The sequence below is a fragment of the Octodon degus genome, unplaced genomic scaffold (assembly GCF_000260255.1).
Source record: "Octodon degus isolate 3935 unplaced genomic scaffold, OctDeg1.0 scaffold00007, whole genome shotgun sequence".
Classification (NCBI taxonomy): Eukaryota; Metazoa; Chordata; class Mammalia; order Rodentia; family Octodontidae; genus Octodon; species Octodon degus.
In genome coordinates this window covers 10,630,250-10,645,691 of record NW_004524583.1, presented here as the reverse complement: position 1 = coordinate 10,645,691, position 15,442 = coordinate 10,630,250, and the positions used below count along the sequence as shown (strand labels likewise).

The 15,442-nt window shown below is 41.3% G+C and overlaps 1 protein-coding gene across 9 annotated transcripts in view; it reads left to right on the top strand.

Moving 5' to 3' along the window:
- Gpatch2l (G-patch domain containing 2 like) overlaps window positions 1-15,442 on the top strand; it is a 127,962-nt gene that overhangs the window by 50,496 nt on the left and 62,024 nt on the right. For 2 of the 9 annotated variants that reach the window (XM_023702352.1, XM_023702348.1), the window contains exons 9-10: window positions 1,761-1,855; window positions 3,810-4,572. In XM_023702352.1, the coding sequence (XP_023558120.1) occupies window positions 1,761-1,855; window positions 3,810-4,084 (370 nt within the window). In that variant the 3' untranslated portion in view covers window positions 4,085-4,572. Of the gene's footprint in view, window positions 1-1,760; window positions 1,856-3,809; window positions 4,578-8,243; window positions 12,849-15,442 lie in introns of those variants that run through there. The other 7 variants (XR_002818272.1, XR_002818273.1, XM_023702357.1 and 4 more) reach the window with 7 other exon arrangements.

Below are 15,442 nucleotides of genomic sequence, written 5' to 3'. Positions count from 1 at the left end.
TTGTTATTACCATACAACCTAGGCTGTTAAGCTTAACCTCACTATCTGTCTGAATATCAAACATCTTAGGCATAACATGGAGCAGGTATTTTTCACGAGTATTGATATGTTGAACTTTAAGTCCCTATAGAATATGATGAAAAAACATTTAAAAATTAGAATATATTTTTAAAAATAGGCATAAAGAATGATATAATTCTTATGTTTACACATAAATCCAAAAATCTAACCGTATACAACCTTGAAGCAGGACAGTCCCACAATATTCCTTTTCCTATCTCTTGCCTTCATTCACCACCCCCTTCTTTTTGAACAATCATCTACCCGAGAGACAGCACAGCAGCACTATTTTTTTTTAATTGTGATAAATTCTACATAACAAAATTTACCATTTTAACTACTTTTGATGTCCAGCTGGCCATTTGATTTTGATTTTTTGTTTGGTTTTCATAAGACAGGGTCTTGCTGTGTAGTTCAGATTAGTCTGGAACTCACTATGTTGCCCAGGCTGACCTCGAACTCACAGCAGTCTTTCTGCCTTAGACTTCTGAGTATTGGGATTACAGGCATGTGCTACCATGCCTGGCTTGGCCACTTGATTTTTAAGTTTTTCATTTCCATCAACATTGTGACTGCTGCTGCTGAGTGCCATTCGACAGAAAGGTAGCCTCATAAAAACATCACAATGTGTCCTCATCCATGTAGTCACTGGATATGGCACATGCGACTTTTGGTTCCTCCTCAAAGTCAAAATGACCCTGAAAGGTAAACATTTTTACATTGATTCAGGACCTCAAAACATTCACGATAGTGTTGTTTACTGTATTTTTTTTTTTAATCACTTTGTATACCACTTAAAGAGTGATCCATGCTTAGATAAGGCCCCAGTGTCCAAGAAATCTTTATGTAAGGTGAGATTTGGTTTGCTCTATAATCAGTCAGGGGCAGGGTCTATCCGTGGTGAGAGAGAAGGCAGTAGAAAACTGAAATAGCAGACCAGCTGTTTTAGTATTAAGCTCATTGACTTTCAGAGAATGTTGTATGTATCTGTAACTTTTGAAGTTGAATATTTAGATAAGGAAGTATTGGCACATAGTTCATTTTTTTACAAATCACAGCCAGGGAGATAGCTGAGCAGCATAAGTGCCTCCCTGGCAAGCACAAGGACCTGAGTTCAATCCCTGGTACCACACACACACACACACACGCACACACACGCATGCACGCACACGCACACACATACACACACACACACACACACAAAAGGTGGGTCTACAAACCACAAAAGCCAAATGTATTCAACTTGTGAGAAAGTGTTAAAATCCAAATATGTGTGGAAAAAGGGTTAAACTACCTATTAAAATTCTATGCAAATACATCTGTTCATGCAGCATTAAACTTTTCAATATGTTATCACTTGGGAGTAGGTATTTCATTAGTGAGCTTAGAACAATTGCAGTTATAATTTTCATAAAAATAATTGTACAAAAAACAGCATGTGATGAAACATGCATTTATGGAAGTTAATCTTAAATGCCTGCTACTCTGAGATCAGGTAAAAACTTGGAGAGTGTGTGTTATCGGTAAAGAGTGAGTTGGGTGAATTCCAAGTGGTCTTGTTGCAAAACTGGGTGGCAGAGGATGGTGTGCATTGTGTTAGTCTTTTGTGATAGGTCGAGGATCTCATCTGTACTGAACATAATGCTGTGTGCGTAGATAGCACAAATGTGAAACCACCTTGTCTCTTCTCATTTGTACAGGCAGGCGAATGCACACTGGGGACCCCCGTGCTCACGTGACATCAAGAGGAAGCGGAAGCCGGTGGCCACAGCGTCTGTGTCCAGCCCCACTGCAGGTGATTATATCAGCTGCCATGTCTTGAGCACCTAGTGTGTGCGTGTCAGATACTAAACTGTGTGTCTCACATACCTTTCAGCGTGCTCTTTGTGATTAGATCGTTGTAGTCCCACTTTACGTAGGAAAACTGCGACAGTGCGAAGTAATTTGCCCAGCTCTCTGATCCTGAAGTCTGTGCTGTCACGTGGCCTTGTGGAGTTTGAAACTTTCTATTCTACCATTAACAATCTCCAGTCAGCTCTTGGAGTGGCAGTTTGGTCAGCAGTTAGGGAATCACATGGGCTCATTTGGTTTGGGGTACACTGGTTTATATGTAGGATAGTGGTAGTATATATAGGGGAGTGGTTGTAAAATTGCTGATGAAAAACAAATTTTCAGGTGAGCATGGTGGAACACACTTATAATCCTAGCACTTGGGAGGCTGGGGGATCGCTATGAGTTCCAGGCTGGGCTATATGAGTTCAAGGCCAACCTGAATTTCATAGTGAGACCCTGTTTCAGAAATCATAAATAACCACATTTTTTTCAAATTAAAACTGTGTCTTTCTGTGCAAAATGAATACTAATTGCCATAAACTAAATTAGTGGTTGTTTTGGGTAGGAGGATATGAAATGATACGAAAACCTGGCATAGTGGAAATGCTGTGTCTCAGGAACCAGGCAGGGGTTACATGTGTGTACATGTGTCTGCGGATTGTTTAACTGCACACTTAGGACATATGTACTTTACTGCACATGTGCTATCAAGAATGTTGGATGTGGACTATACCATAGATCCTTTCCCCTTAGACAGTACAGCTTGAGTATACTTAATCTGAAAACATAAAACCTGAAATATAGAAAATCTAAAATTTTTAGAAATTTCACACATTACCTCACATGGTGGATTGCATTAAAATGTAGGCACAGTAAAAATTTAATAGAAAATAACCATTAGCTAATGGTGTTTATGAAATATAAGTGAAGTTTGTTTAAACTTTGGTCCCATCCCTAACATGTGTATGAAATTATTCAAAGATATGAAAACAAAAATCCCAAGCTTGAAACGTGTCCAAGTCAGAAGCATTTTGGATCCTCAGACTGTGCTATATATTATGTAGATCAGAGCAGTCAATAGCTGAGTAAAAGTCCATCTCAGGCAGGCATGGAACTCTACCCCTTACTTTTACTTACTAAGTTTTAGCATTCTCTAAAATCAGCCTCTTTGAGCTTCTCAAGGAGCGGACTGCTTGATGGTGGTTCATACTGGATAATCTTAATAACAGGTCTAAAGATTACCATAGTTTTGTAGTACTTTTCACATGGCTAGGCCCTAAGCTAGATACTTTGTCTATGATATTTCATTTAATCTTTGCAACAGCTTTATAAGTACTGTTTCTATCCCTATGGTTACATGAGAAAACTGAAGCTTGCAGTCATTACAGGTTGATAAATTGCAGAAAGGGGTCAAGCTCAGACCAGTTTCTCTATGACTTTAGAGCTGCCCTCTTAGACCCTGCGGGAGTTTCGTCTATGTAGACAGTAGAATTGGTTCCAAACTCAGGGCCTGTGTAAAACTCAGCCCTCATCCATCTGCGGGATTTGAAGCATTGAAACCAATTTGTCCTTTTGTCTTTTTCAGCTATCCTCCCTCTTAATATCTAGCTTCTGTTTTTACTTTTTACTTCTTTGTAACAAAAGAACCATTTGGAAGAGTTCTTTAGCCGATATTCACATAGGGAAATGTATTTGTTAACCCATGTATGCTGAAGATCACAATTTTTTAAATTGCATGAAGTTCATGCATGTTACCTAGAAAAATTGAAGAAATAAGAATTTGAAGAGAAAAATTCTATGTTCTATTGTTGTTTGCCATTCCGAAAGTGGATGCTAGGCATAAAAAAGGAAATTAGACTTGCAGTGAAACATTTCCCCTACTCTGCCCAACTCCTCTGCTGTCACTTGTTGACTAGGCCCTGCTTTGCTGAGCATTTTTTTTTCCTACCCACAACCTGAGTGCCCCAAGGAGGTGAAGGACATAGCCCAAGCCTGCGCCATCAGTCAGCAGAACAAATGGGCTTGCTCTGCCTACCATCGGGCCATCTCGGATTCCACCTCTTCTATAGAAATGAGTGATGAAGAGAGGTGCATCCCGCTTTGCTGCGGTATTAATACACATCAGGGGCCAGCTCCTGGCACTAAATCACGCTCCTGCATACATCTGTTATCGGACTCCTCACCAGTGTGATGAACAGGACTGCAGATAGAGGCTTCCTTGTGTCATTCTTTATAGGATTTTCCTAAAAGAATAAATAGCTCAGATCTCTGCCAACACTCTCCCCTGTCACTGTGATGAATTCAGCTTCTTTCTTAAGCATGCAGCCACAAATCTTTTCCCTTTCCTCCCCTCCCCCTTTGGCAGAAAGTTTTTAGTTGAAATTGAATTTAAGGATATTAATAAGGCTAGAGAGGTGAGGAGCAAAAAGGAACAGCATGTCTGCCTTGTCTTTTTGTTCTTATTGTAAAGGAAAATATCCCCTCATAGGGTCACCAAGTGACACTTTCTTGTGACTTTATGGAATGTGTCTTGTATATGGTGCCACACTCTGTATCTTAGTGGGTATGTGTGCACATCTGCTTCTGAGATGATGCCCAGCAAGTCTACTTCATGGAGACACGAACTAGGTGCATATGCTCTTAAACAGTCTACTTAGAAAAGAAAAAGTGATCAGTTTCTCTAACGTTTGAGACTAGCTGTGAGAAATCTAAAGAACTCAGATGAAAACTACACTTCATTTCCTTAAAATGATTTTCTTAGCGTGATAGAGCCGTTGCAAATTCTAGATCCTAAAAGGTAAACACAGGGCTTTAGTGAAAGGGAATTGGGTTTACCAGAGATTGTGTTCTGAGCCAGAGCTGCATTGGCTATTCCCAAAGCCTCTTCTGACCTTTTGCTACCTCAAATAGGATATGTGCCCTGAGAACTTCATTCAGAGAGGTCCTTAGCAGTTCATTGGTTCACTAGTTATATGAGATTCCAGCTGCCCAGGCAGCAATAGGGTTACATTCAGAAGGGCTAGAATTTGTATGTTTTACTCCTCTTTATTCCCTCAGTAGATTTCTGTGACTAAATTAGTAGTATCTTAAAGTTGAAATAGTTGTTTGACATAGTTGTTTCTAGCCCCATGGTAAGAATTGAATATTTGTCGAGTATTTATAGCAACTCTACAAAGCATAAACAATAGAGCTAATATCCATGTACTTGTTACCCACTTTAAAAAAAAAAAAAAGCACATTGACTTTAAAACCTTTCTCCCACCTCTCTTCAGAAGTAATAATCATCCTGATGTTTTTATCATTCATTGTTATTTCGGTATCTTTTTTTTTTTTTTTTTTTTTTTTTGCTTTTTGAGTACTGGGAATCGAACTCAGGACCTTCCACTTGCCAGGCAGGCACTGTGCTGCTAAGCTATGTCCTGGGCCCACTTTTAAGAGACATATGTATATCTGGGCAATATATTGTCTAGTTACCGTATGTACAAGACTCAAACTGTATGTCATATTTTATGTTACAAGTTTCATGGAGCTCTGTCCTTGAGATCCATTCATGTTTTGTTCTCTCAAAATTCACTCACTTTTATCAGCTGTATATATAATGCTCCACTGTGTGACGGTGGCATATATACTGCAATCAAAAGAGTTCTTGATGGGCATTTGAATTGTATCCTGCTTTATGCTATTGTGAAAAATACTCCATTGTTCTCAGAGAACAACTACATCTCATATTTGTTAGGATGCCTATGTTGAAAAACAGATTATCAGGTGTTAGAAAAGATGTGATTAGATCCTTCATGCATTTCTTATGAGAATGTAAACTGGTACGTCACTATAGAAAACTATATGAAGGTTCCGTGAAAAATTAAATGTAGAACTATTATGTGATCTGGCAGTTCTGCTTCTAGGTATGTACTCCAAGGAATTAAAAGCAAAAATTTATTTATTTATTTTATTTCTTAAATTTCTTTTAAGGAAAGGGTCTTCAGGATGTTCAGGGTCTTACTACTAGATTGGATTCGTAGTGATTCACCTGTTTACAGCCTCCCAAGAACTGGGATTACAGGCTTGTGCCACCATGGCCAGTCTCAATTGCCATCTCAGTGTGCTCTGGGGGCAGGGCCAACTTGATAGGCCTGGGGATCAAACCCCAGCACTTAATCTGCTGAGCTATTTGGCTGGCTCCAAAAATTTAAATATATATTTTTATACTCATGTTTATAGCAGTAGATTATTTATAGTAGTCATAAGGTGATAGCCAGGCATGGTGGCATATGCACATAATCCTAGCACTATGGAAGGCTGAAGCAGGAGGATCACAAGCCTGTGCAACTTAGTAACTTAATAAAACCCTATCCCAAAATCAATTATGAAAAAGGACTGGGGATGTAGCTCAAGGAGAATGACAAGGGTTCAATTCCCAGAATCCTTCTCCCCTCCCAGAAAAGCAGAAACAACCCAGGTGTCCCTTGACAGGTGAATATGGTGTTTATACATAAATACCACATTTTAGTCTGAAAACCTTCATTCTAGAGAAACATGGTACAACATGGATAGAGACTAAGTGGAAAGAGCCAAATATAAAGAACAAACAGTATATGATTCTACTTGCGTGAGATATCTGGAATAGTCAAATTCATAAAAACAGAAAGTAGAAGAGTGGTTATCATGGGCTGGAGAGCTAGCTTGGCAGTCTCTAAGTGCCTGCCTGGCAAGCGCAAGACCCAGTTTCAATTCCCAGTACCGCATGCCGTGCTGGGCTGGAACCCCGGGCACTACTAAACTACATACTTAAAAATAGTGTAAATTTTCTGTGCAGTGCATATGATACCGTGGTTTGATGACTATAGTAAGGATAGGTATAATTTTGTAAAGTTTGTTTTCAGTTAAATATGAATATGTGTTTATGATTTTGCGTGAGTATATGAGAGATTTGAGTTGTCCAAAGTGTTTCTTGCTGTTGATTTGTATTCCAAAACATTTTAAGTCATTGCTGTCAAACCCTTGTATCTGTGTTACAGAGTTAATAGCTTTCAAGATTCTTTATGTTAGCCCACAGTAAGGCATTCATATTTGAATATATTTGTGGATGTAGATGTGAATGTGAAATAAGCCCTGGGTAGCCTCAGATGTTTTCTGCTTTCATTGAGGAATAAAGAAGTACTAGTCATGACTAAGTTAATTTTGTGACCTGCAATTTGAAAATTAGTATTCTAGATTGCATTCTGAGAAGAAATACTGGGTACCAGGATAAAATCTACACTACATTTGCTATATTTTAATGTATATTTATTTTCAGTGAGGGTGATACTGCTTTTTATGATTCCACTTGGGCACTTGGAAAAATGAAAAAACTGGATATGAGCCGGAATGCTAAGTTTTCTAAAACGTAGAGCACAGCCATGATTCTCCTGTCCAGAATGTGCTCAGTAACTTTGTTGGGAAATACTGTATCTGATGGTGTTATTTTTATACTAGTTCCCTTTTTGTACATTACTTATGGGTGATATTATATAAGAGGCCTGAGATAGAGCACAGGGCTTGAAGTCCAGGGTGATTGAAGTGTGAGCCTTCTTTTTGATACTGGCAATTGAGCTTGGGAGCTTGTACTTGCCAGGCAGGTGCTTATGCCACTGAGCTAGCTCCCTGGCACCCTTTTTTTGGTCTTTTTGGGACAGGGTCTCGCTATGCAGTTCAGGCTGGCCTTGAGGTCACTTTGTAGCCCAGGCTGGTCTCAAAAGTCACAATGACCCTCCTGCCTCTGCTTCCTGAGTGCTGGGATTATAGACATGTGCGCCCAATCCCAGCTCAAGTTTGAGTCTTGCTACCTGACCAGCTTGGTTCTTGGACACATTGTCTGATCATGCTGCAGTTAGTTCCCTGATCCAGAAAATGGAAAAGATAATATGTACTTCTAAGGATTTACATTACGAAAGTCGGGTTTCGAGTGTTTGTTTTTACTGCATGTGGGATTGTACTATTGTTTATCCATTTGTTCAGTTGAACCCATTTTCTCAGCTGCAGAGATATTTTCTTATTTAAACCTGGCCTTTTTGGGAGGCTGTAAATAGGCAGATCACTGTGAGTCTGATCTAGTAGTGAGACCCTGAACACCCTGTACACCCTTCCGTAAAATACAAAAATATAAAACTAAATTAAATTAAAATAATAAAATAAACCTGACCTTTATTTTTTCATAAAGATAAAAAGAGAAATGTTATGTGGTTGCTTGGGTTTATAGATGTGAAGTGTAAGGACTAAGGAGTGTCTGTTTCCAAGTGTCTCATTCCCACTTCTCACTCTGCTTTGCCTCCCCTCCTTCGTTTCATCCTTGCTTTCATTGTGACAACCAGTTCTCATGGATGCGGTGGACCCGGCCACACCAGCCATGCAAGACCGGAAGTCTCCAAATTCGGAGTGGTTGGTCCGGACCTCTGCAGCAGGCAAAGCCACTGACTCAACTACAACAACATTTTTTAAAATGCCACAGGAGAAGAGCCCTGGATGCAGCTAGAGAGCCTGAGTCCCCCTGCCCCAGGAGTTGGCTGCGTGTGGTGTCCACCATGTAGATCCCTGTGGACATTCTCCAGCCCTGCACCTCCAGGACCGACTCCTCTGCGCACTGGGCTGCCTGCTCACTTTCAACGTCGTGTTATGGAAACTTTTTATTTCTTATTAATTAGTAAAGTATTGAGGCAGCAGTTTTCTTTTTTTTAAAGGCTATCCTGTGCTGTACGTGTTACCTTATTGCTATTCCACCGTTCACCTACAGCTCTCTGTAGAGTTGCTCATTTTTGCAGGTAGGTCTTATATCTTGAAAACCTGGTGACTGCTTTTGCACACCTGTGTACAGCTTTTGGTGCCATTTGAGGAAAGGAAGGCCCAAATTTGCAGCCTGTCCAAATAGACTCCTGCATGGAATTGCGTCTGCAGCAGATAAGGCCTGCCCAGAGCCAGACCTCAGTTCACTCAGAGAACCATTAAGATAGATGTGTGAGTTCTCAAATTGGAGCCTCAAGAGAAACAATGGTGTACAGGCCTTGGAAACTGTGGTTTTTCTGTGGATGGCCTGATGGGGTCACAGGCAGCTGCACTGTGCTTTACCTCCTCCTCAGTGTTTATGTTCTGTGGAAAGAAGACACATCTATATGCACCGATAGGCACAACGAAGAAATTTCAGTGGTACAAACAGCCTGCCGCAGCACGTGTGTCATAGGTTCACCTCCTAGGCAGAAACTTAAATCGTCAGCAGATTATGTCTTACTACACGTCACAGTGTAAGCCTTTATGTCTTGAGTGGGACTTTATTGTTAGTGTTACATATAGGTCAATAACCTGCAGCAGAACTTTATACTCAGTTATAATAATGGCTTCTTGGGGCCATACTGTGGGCAGGAAAAAAGCCTTTTTGACATGCCTTTGCACTTGGCCTGTTTGTGACGGCTCAGCTTCGTGTCGAGCTATATATACAGTGGTGCTGGAGTCAGATGCTACTTGTCAGAATGAGGAATCGGTGACTGTGTGGAGCTGCTGGAAGAAAGCCACACTTTCTAAAAAGTATTACCGAGAGTGTCTTGTTGAGAGGCCTGGGCGACACGAGAGTCCTTTTTTTGTATGACTTGAGTGATTTTACTCTGAAATACTTGGCGCTGTTTGCTTAGCGCTTCCTACTCTGGCCATGAGGGAAAGGCACGTTCACCGTGCACCCGATATTTGTTGGATGTAGGCGCTCAGATGGCCTTCTTTCCCCTAAGTGTGATGGGTCCCTTCCTCCCTCACGGAATAATTGGTGGTGGGTTGCTCTGTCAGTAAAAATTACTGTTCTTACTAGCAGAAGCTGTGGAATTGCTTTATCAAGGAGATGAGCAGGAGGATGGGTGGGAGTGTGGTTGAAATGGGAGATTAAAAGCAACATTTATGTAGCACTTAATGTAAAACCAGGAATTTGTCAGTGGACCATAATGAGTATGGTGGATGGAGGGGAATGGAGGTTCTAGGGAGGAGGAGATGATGCAGGTGCCAGTGCAGTGTCGTGGGAGCACCGCTGGTTCTCAGCAGGAGTAAACAGGCTGACAGGGTGTCAAGGCTGCACCTCCTTTCCCTATGGGCTGCACCCCAGAAGTACTGGAAATGTCATGTCTGCTGCATAAGCAGCACTGCTGACTTTTTTGGTGGTAAAGGCACATTTCATCGTTAGGTGCAGTGTCATCTGGTCCTCACACAGTCTTTGACTTGGTGGAAGAAGGAACAGGCTCATGGATACAGCTCTTTTTCTTTGTGCTGAGCTCTACGGCTCGGCAGATGTAAGTCCTGTGGTCACGGTCTGCTAGGCCTTAGATGTTGGGCTTCATCCAGCGTCTTTATGACTTGTTGCCTACCAGTCCCCTTTTTTATCTATAACTTAATTTAGGTTCACAACCTTTTTTACGTTTTAAACATTTCTATAAAATCATACAGAGTTAAAAAGAGCCATAGAATTGAGTGACTAGCCCAAAATCACATGACCCAACCTGGACTCAAGTCCTAGACTGCAGACTCTTGCCTTGGGTTATGTGCTTGTTTTTTCACTGGTAGACCTCGGCAGTCTGAGATCAACATTTCTGAAGTAATTTGCTATAAACGTTTATCATTGTTCTTGGGCATGTTTTCTGTATATTTTGAATATTTTTGACAGGGATCACCCAAGAACGCAACATCTACCTATAAGAAATGGGAAGAAAATTAGTTGCCTGAGAAAATAGAATATTAAGCACACAACACAGGTTTGTAAATTGCTCTCATTTTAAGATGCTGAATGCATATAGTTAAGGAATTATTAATCAATATATTCTGCTTGAGTTTTTTTGTATTAACCAATTCCAGAGGCTATCTATTCTTAGTATCAAGTATATTTTAAATTCTAAATCTTAAATTTCTGTTTATAGGGCACAGTATATAATGGTATAAATGAAGAAAAGTCTTACATTCCAAGATAGTTTCAAAATTAGATTTTATAATCAGTGTTAAAAAAACTGAGCATGACATATTTGATGATAGTCATTGAATGCATGTGTCTGATGTGCTGAAAAGTGACTGAGGGTGTGTTCCAGTTTTTATTTCTGACTGGTTTATCCCAATTTACTGTACAAACTCCCTCAGTCGTATTAGTTTTCCACAATGGACAAAAGTTAAGACATTATCTACTTGCATGAGAACCATTCATAAGGTTAGTTTTATTTACAAGAGAACTTGAGATTGGTTTTCGGATGGCGTATTTTAAAGGAATAACTTCATTTATATCAAAACTCTTGTTGCTTTTTGGTAAGAATTAATGAGAAGAAATTAATAGCGGTTAGCATGGTTCCAGATTTGGAGGGGGCAGAACACAATTTCACTGGGTGGAAGTGGTGGAAGTGGGTTGCATTTTGTCTTGAATGCATGGTGCTGCTGGGCAGTGACATAGGCTCTAAGCAAGGCAGTGCTCATAGCACTAAGTGATGCGACGTGGCAACAGAGCTTCTTAAACTGTACTCTGTGGATGGCATCCTTTTTAAGAGATGCTCAGCACCTAGGACAAGTAATTAAGCTAGGAATCCCAAGTAGATCAATCTGATTTATCTTGATTTTGGAATTAGAAACCATACATACTCTTCCATAGCCTGGGGAGTTCCATTGGGGCCAAGTAATCATGAAAGCTGCTTGGAGTTGAAAAGTTACAACAGAAAGGAGCTTGGCTGACTGGCTTGGTAGTGTGATGGGTTCTTAGTCTCTAGGGGAAGTTCCTGGTGGTGTGTGATTCCTTTCAGGATTTTGCTTAATTTTCACTTAATTCCTATGATTCTGAGCCACACACTTCCATTCTACCTCCTAGGAGACCATGCAAAAATCTCAGCAGTAGATGCTGTAGTTGGTGTCCTACAAGTCTTCTGCATCTCACCTGAGAGTGCAGACTTGCTCCAGCAGCCATGGGTGCGGTCCTGGTGAAGCAGCGCCTAGAGCATGTGCCACGTTAGTGGGTAGTGGGTGGGAAGGTGAAGCACTTCGTTCCTGTCAGCTGTTTGCTTTGCACATGCTTGAGCCACCCACTTGTGCTTGTTGGTTATTCCCTTCTTGCGTGCTCCTGTGGGGACAGTAGAGTTACTGCTGCTGGCACCAGTCAGGACTTGTTCTGATCCATCAGAGAAGAGCAGAAGGCAGAGATGAGGAAGATGGTAAGCCCTGCCACGAGGCACCAAGCACAAGTGCCCAGAGACGCCGTCTCCTCACTCCAGATCACAACAATGCCTGGAAACAGCAACACAAAATGTAAATAAGATCAGCAGGACTTCTGAGGAGTGTGCTTGTAAGCCCAACAGGATTACTATGGTCAGAACAAATTGTCCTGCAAGTAGACATAATCACTTAGCAAATTTGCCGGGTGTGGAGAGTAAAACTTTTTCAAGTACAGAGGAATGGGATAGACACTGAAGAAACTTACCAAGGTACGAGTCCGTCTTTGGAGGTGGGAAGGCAAAGGGGAGCTGCGCGGAGCAGCGCTTCTACTGGCGCTGTCCCCAGGCCAGCGGCCTTCTCCCTGTCCTAAGTCAGCAGGACTGCTGGGTGAGCTCCAGCAGGCTTTGAACAAAGCCCTGCAGGTGACTTGCGCTGAAGTTTGAGAACTACGGGTTTTCCAGTTAAATACTTTTAATGTGCTAGTGTCTTAGGTAAGCTCCAAGCTGCTGTTCTGTTTTCCTCTGCAACAAAACTGTGTGATTCTTTGCAGCAATTGTTAATGTTTTTATCTTCTACATTTTCCCCTACAAGTTCTTGAAAAATTGAAAATATTGAGAAATGATGATGTAGAAGAAAATGCCATCAAGTCCCTATTTAAATATATGGAAATAACTTTTTAAAATGGGTAAAAATATACAAAGAAATTTTAGTCTTTGAGTGCTGGTCCTTGTTCATAACTGACAGTAAAAATTATTTGTTTAAGACACTGCTGCTCTGGATTTTATTGTATTTGTGTGTTGTATCTTAGTTTTAAGGCACAGTATGTATTTTCTAGCATCACCATAAGGACTTCTTTGACGTGTGGCTCATAAAGTGAAAAAAATAGTTGGAAGAAAATCCTATTGGGTGTGTAATAGAGACCTGTTGAATTTTTTATAACCTCTAGGATGTAATCTCAGTACTTAAGAGCATGCATTTCTCTGCAATCTCATGTACACTTCATTGTTTACATTTCAGCTTGTTGAGTCTACAGGGGTTAGGAACCAATATCTGACTTAGATTAAGTATTTCAGAATATCATATCCAATTTTGGAAAGAAATCATGAGGTTTGTTTTGTTTTGTATGTAAGACGGGGCCCTGGGCCAGCGAGATAGCTCAGTGAACTAAGTGCCTGCTTTGGCAAGCACAACGACCAGGGTTCAGTCCCCAGTCCTGTCTGCTGCACTGGCCTCACCCCGTAATCCCAGCACTAGGGAGGCTGAAAAGAGGAGGATCACTACAAGTCCGAGCTGCGTAGTGAGACCCTGTACCAAATAGTGAAAACAAAACGCTGGGTCCTGGCTTCTTGCCAAAGCCCTCAACCCTGTTCCGTCAGAGCATTTGCAGGCTCCAGAGTTCATGTGTTTGCAGTGGGTGCATAACGTTCTCCAGCAGTCTTTCCTTGGATGTTTGTTTAAGCAGTTTAGTGTTCATTTTTTAAAAAGTTTACAATTTCTTGGATCTAGGGAGATAGCTCAGCGCCTTAAGCACCTGGCTGGCAAGCACAAGGACCTAAATTCAAATCCCCGGTACTGGAAAAAAAAAAATTCTCCCTTTTTAAAAAAATTCTCTCTCCCATCTTGAAAACTAATTGAAAGTACCCATGGCTAAAAAGATCAGTGTTATTAGTTATCAAGCCTTTTAGTGTTTCTTTAAAAGTTACTCCTGACTTTTGTTAACTCCCTGACATGTTTTACATTAAAAAATGAAAATACAGTATCAGAACTAAAAAATTGCTATGATAAGGGCTGGCAGATTAGCTTAGTTGTCTAAAGCACCTTCTTGAGCAAAATCAGTCAGGGGCAAGGGACTGTGGTTCGATCCCCAGCACCACGTGCTGCACCAGACCTTCCCTTAAGGCAGCATGAGCCAGTCCCCACCCCCCCAAAATAAAATTGCTATAGTAGCTTTAAGTTAAAATCAGCCCATTTCACTATGGTTGTATACTACATCTTGTTTCACCCACTAGACCAAGAAAAAAATCTTACCAGAGAGCAAACTGATGCCGACAGATTAATTGCTCAGTGTATATCTCGAGTCTCCTCTTAACTGTCAGCAGCTTTTACAGACTGGCCAACCAAGACGCTTGCTGCCTCCACCTTCCAGCCTCGGCAGCTCGTCCTGTCCTCCCCACCAGTCGCACTCTGCCGAACTCCCACTCTGCCCTCACACCCCTCCTCACCCCTTGTCTTCTTACAGGCACCTGTCCTGCCCTGGAAGAAATCTCTGCCCATGCGCTGTCTTTCCATTAGTACCTTGCTCAGTCTGGCTGCGCGCAGTTTTTGCACATTAAGGTGCTCAAAGAACTTCCTTCAACCCTTTGAACCCCTGCCTCTCACTAACATATCTGCCCTTGCACTCCTAAGTCTATTCTGCAGTCCACTAAGACCATGGTTTTCACCCTGCCTGTGCATTAGATCACCTGGGTTGCTGTAAAGAAAAAAAAATTGAAATTCCGAGGTAGAATGACAGGTTACAACAACCTGTGGTGTGGGTGGGGCACCCTTCAGTCTTGAGAACAGCAGGGGATTAAAGGGGCTAAGCCAATACCTGACTATTATCCTCATCATCAAAATTATTCTTGTTTGGTTCAACGGTGACTTTTACCTGCCAAAATTTAGTCCTTGGGTTAATTGCTATGGTATTGGTGTTTATAACTACTACTATTGTCAGGAGAGCAGGTTAGAAGTGAGCAGTTCAAAAAAGGAAGGGGTTTGTTCTTCCTCCATTTGAAGGTGAGAAGATGGATCGTTAGCCCAGCATAGGTTAGACGTCTGTCTCCACCTTCACCAGCATTGCTTCAGTGAGCACGAGCATGCTGTGAATTCCTTTGCCAAGCCACCTTAGTGCTGCAGCTTCAAGCAGAAACTCACAGGGAAGCACATAGGCTTACTGTGAACTCGGAGGAGAGTGTACTTACAGTCTCTCCTGCTTCACTGGGCTCCATTTCTGCTGCTCCAAATCCTGGTACTAAAATAGGAGGAATTACTAGTCAGGTTAGAGTCCAGGATGGATCACCCTGTTTGCTTGTAGGTAGAGTGGCGGTTCATGACCAGTCACGGTTAAACCGCGTCCCTCCCCTGCTTTCTCCTTTCCAGGGGTCTTGGGCTAGCAAGGCATCTTTTTTTTTTTTCCATAAATTTATTGAGAAACAAATAGCAATGAGACAGTTTCAAACCAAACTGGTAGGACAGTTTCAATAATTAATACATTGTATACATTCTTCCTAGTGGTTAATTGCTGTACAACATGCAGACATGATATCCTACTTACAAACACCATTAGAACAAATCCCTCTATTCATTAAGAGAATGTAACTGT